The sequence below is a fragment of the Sander lucioperca genome, chromosome 21 (assembly GCF_008315115.2).
Source record: "Sander lucioperca isolate FBNREF2018 chromosome 21, SLUC_FBN_1.2, whole genome shotgun sequence".
Classification (NCBI taxonomy): Eukaryota; Metazoa; Chordata; class Actinopteri; order Perciformes; family Percidae; genus Sander; species Sander lucioperca.
In genome coordinates, this window is record NC_050193.1 from 10,168,575 (window position 1) to 10,184,033 (window position 15,459).

Below are 15,459 nucleotides of genomic sequence, written 5' to 3' on the forward strand. Positions count from 1 at the left end.
CAGGCAAAAAAACTTGAGGAAAGCACAGGGTGTTTGTTCAAATCTGCAGAACAAAAAAGCCAGTGTCCTGAAAAATGCACCCTGCTTACAAACAATAATACAGAGCATTGTGGCTTCAGAGGCCACTGCTCCATCTGTACAAGTGTGCTTTAGGCCGTCTATTCCCTTAACAGCCCAATCAAACTCCGCCCTCCCACACAGCCTTACGAAACCAGCCTAGCCACAGTGCACGAGATGGATGATGGGTTATTATCAAGTGCTGGAAGTGCATCTAAAAAAAAAGATAAATAAAGAGGGGCGATGTTCAAGGCAAAGAGGGAGAGAAAACACTAGAGAAACGCTGTGGCACATAAGCCACCCACTCTGGTATCAGAGGAGCTGCATTACTCAATAAATCAGCTTCAGGGAGCAAGAGGAGTCATTAAGGATGCAGGAAAAAAACTCATGAATGTGCAAACGCACCCCCCCCCTCCACACACACACACACACACACACACACACACACACACACACACACACACACACACACACACACACACACACACACACACACACACACACACACACACACACACACACACGTCACTCTCAGAAACACAAACACACAAAAGGTCCTGTATATAGCCTTGGATGTTTTTGACGACACACTTAGCTACACATCTAAATTAGCAGTGCATAACAGGGCCAATTTTCTACAACGATTCAACCTCATCACTTCTCCTTTTATTATTTCCTTCCCTAAAGAGACTATGTCCATGAGAATACTAATGTTGCCAAGGTGACTTTCTATAGGTTATGTCATGACAGATGCAGTGAGACAGAGAAGAAGGTGAGACAGCTCCAGGGGGAATTGTGCTGATGGCAAATCCAGTAAAGCAAAACTATTTCATTCAGCGTGAATGTCATTGTCTGGTTCACTTACTGCCAGTAAAGGCGATCCATCGGGCGTATTTGGTGGCTTCTCGGCGCCAGTGTGATGCCACGAGCAGTCCACAGGTGACTGTGAGGGAGATGATGCCCATGATGATGAAGAAAAGTGTGGTGACCCACTCTGGGGGCAGCCGAGGTGGAATACAGGTCCGGTCTCTTCCGTGGATGGTCTGACATTGTCGGACTAGACCGACTGTAAGGGCACCTGCAGACAGAGGTTGTTGAGGTTTTCACTTTAATTTGTCATTCAACAAGCACACAAAAACATATATAATATTGGGTTTACCAGGTGATCTATGACAGGGGGTCCCAACCCTTTTTTGCAGTTTGAATATTTTAACACACATTAGGCCTTTTATTTCCTCTACCTCCTGTGAAGAAACTGTTGAGCTCTCATGAATTCTCTGAAAAATAGGATAACAGTATGCGCAGATTGAGTAGCTAAGCAGAGATCAGACCATGGCAAGTTCAAGGTAATTACTGCTAAAATAGCCTAATATACAACTTTTTTTGCAGAATCATTTGATTCCTCACAACTCGGTAGCCCCAGAACTGGTCCGTAACATGTAACACAGGAGTTGGGAATCATCTATCAGAATTTAATTCAACACAGCAAACAAAATGCAAATAAACCAGGGGTCTTCAACGTTGTTTAGGCCAAGGCCCCCTTAGTTGACAGAGAGACGGCACAGGGACCCCCTACTACATATATTCTATAAAAATGAATTGCACAGTTAATCCTTAAGCCTAACTGTATGATCTGCGGATGGCTACATTAGTGGCTACCTTACCTTTAGGCCAGTAAGCCTATCCTCAATGTCTTTTTTTTCCACATATTGCCGATTTATCTTTGATAATGGTAACCCTTTTGTGGTCATAAACAAAACATAACAGCATCAGCACCACATTCATTGAATGCATACGGCATGCTCAGAACATTCATTCTAAAATGTCCCAAAACTAATGATAACATGGTGCATTATTAGCAGAAGGAAGAACAGCCAAATCATCAACACCTAAAACACAAGATAAGTGGCTTTGAAACATCAAAAACATGTAGAGGCACTCAAACAGCCCGAGGCCCGCTGCACGCAAACTTCCTACACAGAGGCCATTTTCGCATGTGATGCAAATTTCTTAGACTAGATATTTGAAGGCAACAGTATGCCTCAAGGCCTGAATAAAAACTGCGGGTGAAAAAACTACGAGAACGAAAAATATGAATTGTCTTGTACTGAACAGTAAAACTAATTCGGAGGGGAGACAAAAGTGTAGCAGCTCAGCTGACGTCAAAGTGAAAGAGAAACAAGTGAAGGAGGAGAGAAGAGAGAAGCTCCTTTAATTAGGCAACAATTCAGTGTTGGCGAGGAGCTGGTGGGCTCAATTATGGCGGCCAATATATTTTTGTGGGCTTTCACACTCAAGAAGAGATAGTGAGGCCAAAATCAATTATGCCAATTACTGAATCCATCCAACGCAAGTATGACAATGATATCGAGACAAATTTTCAGCAGCTTTTGAGACCCAGTATCTCTGTAAATATATGTCAAAGCCTTCTATACTTGGCAATAACCTTAGCCTTCCTTCATCTCTAGTCTTTGGCTAGGATCTTTGAATATCTAAGTATGCACACTGATGTTCTACTCTACCCATCCATCATTGATCAGACAAGGAGTCAAATGGACTCATGTCTCACTCTGAGTCATGAGCAAGGCTCTGCTAAAGCTCGAGAGTGAAGGCCAGTACTCCGAGCAGGAACGTGCTCCAGTGGTGCAGCCACTCTGGAGGGACGCCATTCAATTAGAGCAGGTCCTCAAGGGGAATTTCTACCTGAGTAAGCAGAACAGCATCGCATCACTCAGGCCTCTACTGATCAAAGGTCTCGGGCAAAGAAAGGCGGACTATAAAGCGAGAGGCTGTGGGGGATGTGAGGTATTCATTTAAAAAATTAGAGGGGTTTTAGTACACTTGGATGATGTATGTCTTTTGGGATGGCAGATGAGCTGTCCTACACCCCATGCTGCATTGACACTTTGTATTTGTAGATAGATTATAGGACGTTGTTATACTGTGTAAAGAGACACAACAGCACTGCATAAAAAATGCAGCACCCTTCTTCATTTCAATGAAGCCACAAGGCAGATAAAACTAGATTTTTGCAGCGACATCCTGCAGCGAGCACTGCATTGGCCAATCAAATTCGTACAAGCATACATTCCCGGGTAATTACGTTGTAACATTCTTTACAAGTTAACAGCAAAAGACAGACTATTTTTTAATCCTTTAAAATCGTTGATGTTTTAATCAAACTGACCTTCCGGGATTGCATGTCTTTGTCACACAGGTACCTGAAGCAACACTCTCGACAAACGCAGCTCCTTGCGTTTCTCTAACCCAACACTGTTTTCAGTCTGAATGCTCAGTCTTAAAATGGCACTAGCTATAAATGTCACAGTCATAATTAATAAACCCCACACTTTAAAAACAGATTCAAAGGCAATATTTTAATTTATTTTTGCTAGCAGTCTTCTTCTTTCCTGCTTTAGCTGCATATGGTGGCTCATTACCACCATCTGGATAACTCCATAGCGGTAAAAGAGGTCAAAAACTCCCCAGGGAACCTTTAAATAAACTCCATCTATGTCCATCTATGTAAAACTGCTAAACATATACGGTATGTGGCTAAGCTAATTCTGAATTGAAGCTTTAATGGCACAATGTCTTCTCAGAGTAATACAGGGACTTTATTTACTCTACATGCTTGAGGCATTATCTGAAAAAAGAAACATTAACGACCACAAAATAACCCATTCACTGAAAAGGGAGGTCTGTGTGGGCGACATCATAAAAGTTCAACAGTGGCTCAGCAGGTGGGTGGACGCGTGCATAAGATAAGTATGTGAGCTAGAATTTCAGAAGGTCAAGTGCATTACTTGCTCTGTCTGGCACCCAAATCCAGACATTTTATAATCTGTCTCTCTATAACCCTTTGTATATTTACACAATGAATACATGATGCTGCTAAAAACCCTATTGAGTCTAACGCACTTGAATACAAACAGAATAGCAAAGCCTGTGTGAGAAAAATGTTCTTGTTGCTCCGGGGGTGTGGTGCGTTCTACAGGTGGTCCAGAGGAAATCCTGTCCCCTTTTAAACACCCATTGAAAGTACTGCTGTTCTAGTAACAACCCACACAAACAATGCAAGTGGTTTAAAAAAAACACCTTGGGAGCTGTAGATGTTAAAGTAAGCTATGGAGCTGCAGAACTGAGGGCTTTAGATCTGCTGTTGCAGGCATACAACCCTACATTTTAGACTACATACAGCATTGCTGTCATTAGGGTACACCTTTCATTACAACCAAGGAAAAACTGAAAAGGATGTTCTCTGTCTTCACTTTTACATTATCGTTTGCCTTATTGCTAATGCAATTCAATTCTCGCTGTGCAGAAACCATAGCAGAAACACAACAATGGCACATGAATAGCTCACAGGCTTACTCAACAGCCTATTACTGAAGTCAATTACAAAGTAACCTCGAGCAAATCAAAGTACGGGAGGTGCGCAAGGTAAAAAAAAAAAAGCAGGGACTTGTGCTGCGAAACAGAAAAACATTAAGCAAAAGTTTGAGAGCTGCAGTTAATGGCACCAGTTTATGACCATTTCTCCTGGATCCTCTGGCCTCCTGCTGTTTCACTAGCTCTCTGTGTAATTCCTGCCTTACAACAGGCAAGCACGCTATGGTACACGGACGCAGGTAAACAACTCAACAAGCAGGCACGCACACAAACAGTTCTCATTAAAGTTGGACTTATGGTCAAAAAGCAACGGTGTGTTCATGATGTATATTTCATTCTAACATGGGAGATTCCACTTCTGTCTTAACTTGCAAACACACAACCCTACAAAGCCAATCTTCTCGTGTAACAGAAAACAAATTAGCCTATTTCCCAAAATGTCATTATTTCTTTAACGGAGGGAAGACATTAAAAAGTACAACTAAGCAACAATGGCCCATTTTCACCCTCTGGCAGACATGATGGGCAAAGGTCAGAGTGAGGAGTGAAGGGAGCATCTGGCTGTATAAAGGTAAGGTCACTGTTCAGTTGTGGATAATAAATACATATTGGGCAGGAAGATCACAAACAGTCTGGGAGAGTGATGCTGCAGTTTGCAGTCTAGTAGTGATATTGTTCTTGACAAGGTGATGGCACATCTCTAGTAAAATGACCATTTCCAAACACAGCAAATCAGTGTCAGTCTATCTGCTGACCGAGCACATCCGCAGGGTCAAAATTAATCAAAGGTGAACTCTGACCTACAAGTCTACCGAAGCAAGAAACAATGCTTGAACTCAGTTGAAGTAAACGGGACACAGAGCCATTGTGACCACGCCTTGAAACTGCTTCTCTTTCTGCTTCCCTCTGTCTCTCACATACAGAAAATAATGGGTCAATCCTGTATTTTGAGGCCCTACTCACTTTCACGCCCCCATCGGGCCCTCTTACCCTGCCGTCAACTTTGTGCACACTACTACAAAATACTCCTCTCACCATGTCTCGGTCCAAATGAGAGGAAATGAGGTCCGAGTCTGCTCATCTTCAGCATGAGGATGCTATCATTAGTGGAAAATGGGGGGGTGCTGCTGTTGAAAAGCTCTGGAGGGATGAATCAAACAGGCCTCTGAACTGTGGTGGGCAGCAAGTAGACAAGCTAAAGCAGCAAACAGCTGCGTCTTCTGCCACTGCTGCTGGAGGCCCACTTGCCTTGTCGAGGCACTGGAGCACAGCTGCTGCGTACGGCCAAAACTTGCATACAAACCATGTTAGACAAACCCACAAGAGTATTGCATTCTTTCAACATAAGTACTAAATGACAAAGCTAATCTTATCTTATATACAACCTGCAGCGCCTATATAAAAGCAAAATAAGCAGACAGCAGTTGGAATGCTTTCACCTACAGGCAATGAAAGTGAACACTTGGGCCAGTGTGGGAGTGATACAGCTGCTATTTTTTCATTTTAAAGCTGCTGTTTTCTGTGTGTGAGTTAGGGGTGTAACAGTAAACAGAAGTCACCATTCGGTTCATACCCTGGTTTAGGAGTCACAGTTTGGTGCAAATTCGGTACAGTGGTACAGCAGTTCTGCTTTTGCGTCTAAAGGCTGCGTAAAAGCAGCGGAGATAAGGAGTTAGGATCCGCATTGTTTTTTCCTTGTCCCGGTGATTGGCGCATCCGGGTGATACCGTCAAATGTGCGTTAGCATGTTTGATCCGTTTCCATTCAAATAACTTTAACCGTCCTTGTCTTACACAGACCTCTCTCTCCGTTGCGGTTGTTGCTGAACCCGTAGGCAGGTCTGGCGTTTTATTTGCGCTCGTCATAGTGGGACTGACTCACATGCCAATCAGCTTATTGTGCTAAGCCCAGCACCTGACTGTACTTACGGCTGAAAGCTTCTGGACGAAACTCACGCCTGTGAATTTTATTTCCACATCACGCATATCGATGTATTCTGCGTGCACCAAACTGTGACCTCGGTTCCGCGATGGTTCGGCACGAATACACAAACTGTTACAGTCCTAGTATTAATTAAACATCGTCATGTTTACATCTGTAGTTCTAAACAAGCGCTGCTGTTTTTGTCCTTTCCTGCTGGAGGCACAGGTTGGACTGAAATGCAGGTCTAAACTGCTGACTCTAAAACGCTGAAACTAGATGACATTGGCTGGGCCTGGTTTCAGTTGCTTTGCATCAGGGACACTGTGTGTCCTTGTGCTTTGAAAAGGAATAACACAATTTAATATTCCTCCTTAATATTTCACCATTCACTATATAATGTAGTTGTAAGCAGATATATAGTGCAACTGTGTTTTACTATACTACTACTCTCCTATTAAGTTTGTCTTTTATTACAGGTTCATACACCAGTCTCCACTCATTGGTGCACACAGGAGTTAGTTGTTGACAAATACTTATAAAAACTTGTATCTGCTTACAACTACATTATAGTGTGTTATAAATCATTATTTGATATTTAGGTTAAAGTGGTACAGCAAAAACTAACCACAAATGTGTGTGGTTGAGACCGCACACTCAACCCATAAAGACTATCTACCTAATCCAGAATCTTTTATTAACACTCAAAGCTCTGTCACAAAAAACTTCTTGTACATTTGGCATTTAAAGGCCATGACACACCAACCCGATTATCGGCCATCGGACAGTCTGGTAAGGTCAGTGACTCAAGTCAGTTCGGTGTGTTCTGTGCTGTCGTCAGCCGTCGGCCTTCATTTGGGCTGATTTGACATGTTGAATCGGAAGGCGGGCAGTCGGACTCAATGACCAATCTGATTGGTGGAGTGCTAACCCGGAAATGATGAGCGAGATGAGCGTGACTAGAGTCTCTCAAAATCTGATGAAAATATATATATATAAATATAAATAAATAAATAACAGAAGCCGTTCCTGTGCACAAGTGATTATTTACATGTCTTTTTCATGCATTTTGTACATTTATATTGTTTCCTATTTGATGTTACAAGTTTTTTTGTTTTTTTTCAATAAGCCAAGTTTTTGCACAACCCAGACTAATAATCTAGCAACTACAACTAGCTTGAATAGTGTCTTTGACTACAATGCCTGAGTTTTTTGGGCACAATCACAACTCTGGCACCGACACCACCTGTAGCAGCACCAGTACCACTTGCTTTGGCATTTTTCCTGTCGATCACAACTTTCACCTTGTGATCTCCATCAACAGCAGTCTTTTATTTCATTCAGCACACAATAGTTATATCAGGGTAATGCTAAATTGGAACAGAAAGGTTATTAGTTCATTCTTAAAACAGAGAATGATTTCCACCTGAATTAACAGGTGGAAATCACTGACACTGTTGATTTTGAGAAAAGGTCGCCTTCAAGGTTTAAGATTGTCTAGGAAACCTACATCATCTTGGATGTGGCATGATGAAAGGCCAATCTGTGAATTAGCATTTTTTAAGTGTGTGTGTGTGTGTGCAGAGTGTATCAGAGGTTATTCAGGCTCTACGACATTCACTCTGGTGACAAGTATCTGTCAGCAGCGGAGCGGACGAGAATCAGTTTGTGGCTGACACTACAGCAACAATGGCTTTGTCTTGAAGCTCAGCACAGGAAATCAACTTCAGCTGTTATTGCCTGAGGATATCACACTGAAGTGAGGACAGTGTCATGGATACGCACTCTGTCTTTTGTGTTGCGTTACAGTAGTGCTACTTCTCCTTCCTCAAATGTGCAGTCTCACAGTTTGTTTACGTATTCTTGATTTGTTCTCCAAAAGCTTTGATCAAATCACTTGACCAAAACAGGAGGCAAAAGCCACACACTTAATGAGCAAATGCAGCTTTATTGCTGCTAACTGCCAAGGAGAACATGTCTTTTTCTCGACACCGAGTACAAAGACGACACACTGAGGTCCTACATAGGAGCGTTGTCAAGTGCTGAGCCCCCCTAACAAAACAACAACAGAGCTGGGAACCAAAGGTCAGCTGCCTGGAGATAATACAATCTGGGGAGTCACTAGGGGCTCTTACTTCATAATAATAACTCAACTTCCAACACTACACTAGTCTGTTGAATGGGATAGACAAAATAATGCAAACAACTCATGATAAATAGTTTAACTCTGATATAACTTAACACAATCAGTGCACGAAATGTGGCTCTCATCAATCCAATTTAGCGACAGTAGCTCTAATAGAGGTCTAAGAATCCAACAAAAGAGTGTAACAGAGCCTCAAATAGAAACTATACATTTGTATTTAATATGCCTAGACCATCTTAAAAACAGGCAAGACTATACTGACAAAGAGGAGCCAATGTCACAAGTTGAAACTTAGAAATGTAAAAATAAGAAGACAACATAAATGGACTTGATTTTAACGCCCCCATTTAACATTTATAATTACTATACATATGTTTATAACACTATATAATGTAGTTGTAAGCAGATATATACTGCAACAGTGTTTTACTATACTACTCTACTATAAAGTTTGTCTTTTATTACAGGTTCATACACCAGTCTCCACTCATTGGTGCACACAGGAGTTAGTTGTTGACAAATACTTATAAAAACTTGTATCTGCTTACAACTACATTATAGTGTGTTATAAATCATTATTTGGTATTTAGGTTAAAGTGGTACAGCAAAAACTAACCACAAATGTGTGTGGTTGAGACCGCACACTCAACCCATAAAGACAGCCTAATCCAGAATCTTTTATTAACACTCAAAGCTCTGTCACAAAAAACTTCTTGTACATTTGGCATTTAAAGGCCATGACACACCAACCCGATTATCGGCCATCGGACAGTCTGGTGAGGTCAGTGACTCAAGTCTGTTTGGTGTGTTCTGTGCCGTCGTCAGCCGGAGCTGTCAGCCTTCATTTGGGGCAATTTGACATGTTGAATCGGAAGGCGGGCAGTCTGACTCAATGACCAATCTGATTGGTGGAGTGCTAACCCGGAAATGACGAGCGGGATGAGCGTGACTACAGTCTCTCAAAATCGGACGGAAATCTTTTAAAGTGCCCATATTATGAAAAAATCACTTTTTCTGGGATTTGGGGTGTTATGTTGTGTCTCTGGTGCTTCCACACACATACAAACTTTGAAAAAAATCCATCCATGCTGTTTAGAGTGAGATACAGTTTCTGAATGTGTCCTGTCTTCAGTCCCCGGGTGAGCTGTTCAAAATCAGCACGGCTTGTGACGTCACAAGCCGAAACGAGCAGGCTAACCGCAACCATTAGCTCATAGCGTTAGCGTTAGCATGCTAACGCTAGCATGCTACCTCGTTCTCAATAGCAAAGCACTGCTACAACACACACAAGTTCACCATAATCTACAAAAGAACTACTTCCATGTGCGCCCTCATTTAGAAGTCTCCCAGCTAATCCTACCTTGTAACTGACCAAAGTTGTAGAAACAGCCTTTCTTTTACTGTCTATGGAGCTAGCTAGCTGACATGATCTACGTCTGAGCTACTGGGCATGTGCGAGTTCAATCAAAGATAGTACAGAAGAAAAAGAAGAAAAGAGGTCTCACTCTGTAGCTAAAACAGAGACCAGCTGAAAAGAGGATCTGCAGCAGTGAGAGAGAGCAGTGCAGTACAACAAAAATATGGTGTTTTTTGAAAATTAAACCATGTAAACCTATTCTGGTACAACCTTAAAATACAATATGAACCTGAAAATGAGCATAATATGGCTGCTTTAAACTGACCTTTGTCGATCTGAAATGAAGACAGATTCAGCAACTGCATGGCCTATTTCTCGCTTAAAATGTTTTCAGAAACACAGTTTCAGGGTTTCGGTGAACTATTTTCGTAAAATATGAGATCGTATTCCGAACGAGCCGCCATTATGGTCGGGGAGAAGCCAGAACCACGTGACGCGTTCATCCAATCAGCTGCCGGTTTTAATTTTTTGGGCGACAATACAGATTAGCGCCGTCTGCTGTTATGGAGACGTATTACATCTCGCGCAGGCGCAGAACGTACGCTCAAGTCGGTGTCGCTTCGGTGTGTTCTGAGGCACTTTTTTGACCAACTCGGGGAGGCAGTCAGTCCGACTGCCTTTTCTGCCGAAGGTCGGCCGTCTGGTTGGTGTGTCAGAGCCTTTAGGTGCACATTATGATGCATTTCTAGTTAATGTACAGCTGTATAATTAGGGTTGGGTACCGAAACCCGGTTCTACTATGGAACCGGTTCCTACGCAAACGGTAGTATTCGGACTGAATTAGAACACAAATTTCGGTTCCGACTGAAATATTTTCCCTCTGTCGCTCCAGACAGCGGCAGACTCTTTTTTCTTTCTCCCTTTTACGCCAAGTGGCGCACGTGCCCGCTCGCGACTCGCGGTGTGAAGCGCGTGTCCGCGCTATTCCCCCGACGTGCACTCTAAAATCACAGCTGATAGACGGCTTTTTGTACATGCTCCGAAACGGACGTAAAAATATCACACTTTCTCTGTAGCCTACTGTTAGCTAGCTATCGTAAATGTAGGCTACTTTTTAAATGGCATATTTTGCCTCTGGGCTCACCAAAACGGACATAAAAGCATATTAACCATTCACTGCACGTGATCGCTAGTAAACATAGTCTATCGTTCAGGACAAGACCCTGTAGCCTGGTGGTATTGTCTGCCCTTTCAAACTTCTCCCTGTATGTACAGGCCTATTGGACACCACCTGAGAGAGTTTTCTCCTGTGCAGGACATGCCATAAGTCAGGAGAGGTGTAGTATCTCACCAGAGAAGGCAAATATGGTCATTTTTCTGCAAAAGAAAAGCTAAAGTTTGAAGCTGGTTGGCATACCAACTCAACAACATTTATTTAGTTCTTACTTGTTAATAGTGTAACTGTTATTTGTTAAATTATTGTAGTTATGTGTTAGGTATTGTAATTTCCCCTTGCGGGATTAATAAAGTATACATTAATATTATTAGGTGACTTAGGTTAACTTATTATATATTTAAGTACTTTAAAACGTTAATATATTGTTAAATTTAAATAATTTTCATTTTTTTAAAAACTCCATAAAAGAGCCTTTCTTTGATGTCATTTTTCAGTTTTTCAAGAATCGGTTTAGGAATCGGAATCGTTTTAAAAGTACCGGTTTGGCATCGGAATCGTAAAAATCCAAACGGTACCCAACCCTATGTATAATGACAATCCGCTTTTATTTTTCCATTGACTAAATAATGTAAAGAGGCTTTTATAGGACTATGTTGCTACTGATGCCTTACCAAGATGGACAGAAACTGTAACCTACTGTCCAAATGAATATTTACTCAAAATTTACTTCGCAAGCGAACTAACTGTCCTCCTAGACTAAAGAACACTACAGAATAATGACTAGAATAAAAACCTAAATTAATTTACTATCATACATTACACCATGGTCTGGGTGAATACTCAACTCTGATTGGCTGCAAGGTGTCCATTAAAAATTGGTATAGGACACCTACTAAGGAGTTCCAGTGAAACTGAGTGTTTCCCGTCCTAAATTAAATGGAGGAAAAAAATCAGATAATCTTATTCACTACACTTAGTCCTTCGGTGCCTCCTCCTCTGAACACCACAGGATGGCGCTCACACACAAGCTGCAAGACATAAATTACACTGCCCCTCTGAACTTACTTTGTTTCACATTTAGCGATCATCTCACATCCCGTTCCCTTTTCAACTCACTACTTCAGGCTGTGGCCAACAGTAAACATGGCGTATCATTTGTTCATTAAAGTCTTGATATTGATTTGGGGACAATGGCATTGCTGGATAGCTAGCTTGTCTTGTTGGTAAACATACTGTCAAATGATATTCACTGATTGTCAACCATACACAATGTTACTGACTTTGGATCTTGCTAGAATAACGTTAGCTAGCTAACGTCTGGTTGGTAGCGGTCTGAGCTAAAGGGTTCTATGAGCTGAGTGGACAAGAAATATCTTGATAAGACATATCTAAAATCCGTCCTATTTACTGGAGCAGTGACCAACATTTCCATTGCATAAGAACCTTATGGGATGGGAATGCTTGTTCCAGGTATTAGTCAAACCCTCAGGTGTTACCAAGGAAACAGACTTGAAAAACTTGTTTGAAAAACTTTTGATTTTCATTGCAAACGCATAAAAATATATAAATGAATGGTCTTTAAAAAAAAAAAAAAAATTGCAAGTTACCGTGGTTTAAGCGGGTTAATGCTCTTCGAGCTGTCCATTATCAGGTAATTAATGGTTCTGGCCTCCCCGTCGTCCATTAATTCCTGATAATGGACACCTTGTCGGGCATTAAAGGTGCTGTAGGTAGGATCCAGGACTTAGCCAAAAAATGTGAACATCGACAACTTCTCAGTCCCTCCCCCCCTTTCTGCTAAAGCTCAAAACGGTCTCCTAAGCCCCTCCCCCCACAAGGGAGAATGAATGCTCGTGCATGAGCAGTGATTGACATGCAATTAGACACACACCCCTGGCCATGATTGGTGCATTTGAACAGGGAGCTGTGGATTTTTGCAAATCGCACTACAGGCTGCAGGTGGTGCCAGAGGAGCCAGATTTTTTTTTTTTAAATGACCTGCTTCGTGTAGTTCTACTCGAACATAGGGTCAGTTTCAGCAAATATGACAGAAAGTTCGTTTTTTAAGTCTTACCTACTGCACCTTTACGTATATTCCTAAACAGCGGCTGGTATATTCTCAAAATGATGAGAAAGAAAAGTGTGAGAGAGATGTATGTCAGTGGTCTATTATATCTCATAACACCAAGTCACATCACAATCCTCAAAGAGGGCGGTGAAAGCTGTGAGTGGAAGTGAGAACAGTGAGGTTGTGGTTGGTTGCTGTATAGGAAACCTGGTCTAACACACACACACACACACTCACCACAACACTAACCTACTACTTCTACTTCCTGTACGGTTACCGTTCACTTTTTGGCTGTAGTAAACTAACTTTAGATGGGAGCTCTCTAATACAATCAAATGGCATGTATTGTAGATGGTGCCCTCATTTCATTTGCATCCTATTATTACTTTTGAACGGATTGTTTTTTTGTGGAGCTAATACAGGCTAGGTGTGTGTTGGCGGATGATGGACCCTCCCTGACCCAGTTACTAAGCTGTCATCCTACAGAGGGAACAAAGAGGAGCAGCTGTCTATCAATAGCCTTGATGTGTTTTCAGGAGACACAAATAAAGCAGAGGACTAACAGCACGTGCTTCTCTCCAAAATCAGCAGGGACACCCCAAATGAGCACCTGCTTCGGTTCCTCAAGTGATCACTGATTAGATTGATCACATGGAGGTCACTTTAAATGTCAAGTCACAAGAGAAATACACGATTAAACATTACTGTTAGTGTTAAAATGATAAGCCGCTTAATCAATTAGCCGGTAAACAGAAATAAAGGCTGAAACTAACGACTATTTTAACGATTGATTCTGTTCTTCCCGAATTATGATGGCTGTTTTTGACTATTTTCTGACATTTATATAGACGAACCCTAGACGCGGCAGAGGTCCATGGTGCTGCTTAATCAGGTATGAAATTGTAATTATTGGTCTTGATATTTTAGTCAATAAGAAACGCCAAAAATATGCACAGAACACACTGCTGTGGAGGACAAAAGATGTTGCTGCAGATGAATGGAGCATATCTTTGTTGTGGAGATTATCGGATGGGAAATGGTCATGTGGTGTGGGGGGCAGTGAAAAAACAAAACATACGGTAATGGTAGTTTTCAGTGGCAGCTGTGGCCTGCTTCATTTACCTGCTGATTCACCAGTGTTGATCCAGTCTGGGTTTGCAATGCTGGCTATTGCAAAGATATCTGCTGCCAGAAACAGGCACCCTGAAATGATCGTTAGTTTATCCATATCGCCAGCTTATGAAGCGGTGAATGACGTGGAAAAAATGTGGTGGTCGTAGTCCAAATGTGAACCGAGTGTTAGGAGATACGGGGTGGGTTATCTGTTATCAGTCAAACCTCGCCCCCTTCAACAGGAGCCTGCTGCTGTGGTTCTGCTGTGCATTTTGCAGCAACGTTAGCTCCTTCGCGTCAAGCAAGCAAGAGCCTCCAGCTACACAAGGCTAAAAAACGACGCACAAAAGCATCACATCTCAAATGCCCGTTGTGTAGTCCAGTAAGGTAAAACAATAGCTCACTCAGCGCCGGGGCCCTGAACTGCTTGTGTTGTCCTTCGGATCCGTTTAGCAGCAGCAGCCGCAACAGCAGCATCTGGTACAGCTGCAGCAAGCTAGCTATTTCCCAGATTCGGGCTCGGTGTGCCGAGCTGCGGCCCAGAGGCTGCTCGACGGCAGAGACCGCGCTAGCATTTCAGGCACAATGTCACATAGACGGAGGTGGAGAAGAAGCAAAACAAGTCCCCCTCACTTCACAGTATCCGTGTTTCCAACGAAGGTCTAACGTTAACGTTAGCCGTCAGGAAAACGGGAACCCATCACCCTCTCTTGCTTATTCGAGCCAGTTCTCCCTCTCCGCTGGAATAGCATCTGGTACTTTCAGACCGTTAGCTGCACCTCGTCGTCTTCTTTGGACCACGGTGAGGAGTCGGTATTTAAATCCAAAAGACACGTTATAAGTCCCGATGTGGACGGTAAAGCGGTAACGTTATTGTTATGCTTTCCACTCGCGTGCCCACCGTTAGCTCAGCCTCCCTTTCTGCCAAATGACATCAGGCGAACACCCCCACGCAGCGTCGCACACACAGAGCTCAGTGTCTTCGCGTACAGAAGGGGGGGGGGGTGGAGGGGCCATTTGTTCACTTCTCGCGATACTATGCAAAACGGGGTTCATGGTTCATTTTATCCTGAGTTTGTGGCAATTAATTGGGGGGTCGGTGTAGTAGTGGGAACTGAATCAGTGCTACAAGGGTGCACCTTTAAGACCACACAAGTCTCAGCTTCAATGCAAGTCAATTGGTTACTTTGATACTCCGATTAATTGCAAATTCGGGGATTTGCTCGAGA

At 42.5% G+C, this 15,459-nt stretch overlaps 1 protein-coding gene and 1 long non-coding RNA gene across 2 annotated transcripts in view; one reads left to right on the plus strand and one right to left on the minus strand.

The window, feature by feature from the left end:
- The window catches only part of LOC116059530, a 25,839-nt gene extending 12,285 nt beyond the window's left edge, over positions 1 to 13,554 (plus strand). Inside the window, exons 3-4 of the long non-coding RNA XR_004107321.2 lie at positions 7,935 to 7,947; positions 13,545 to 13,554. This is a non-coding gene — a long non-coding RNA (uncharacterized LOC116059530). The remainder of the gene's footprint in view (positions 1 to 7,934; positions 7,948 to 13,544) is intronic.
- mosmoa (modulator of smoothened a) overlaps positions 1 to 15,206 on the minus strand; it is a 26,146-nt gene extending 10,940 nt beyond the window's left edge. Inside the window, exons 1-2 of the mRNA XM_031312679.2 lie at positions 14,240 to 15,206; positions 923 to 1,135 (exon numbers count right to left, since the gene is read on the minus strand). Coding sequence (XP_031168539.1) covers positions 923 to 1,135; positions 14,240 to 14,345 — 319 coding nt within the window. The 5' untranslated portion in view covers positions 14,346 to 15,206. The remainder of the gene's footprint in view (positions 1 to 922; positions 1,136 to 14,239) is intronic.
- Positions 15,207 to 15,459: the final 253 nt, after the last annotated feature.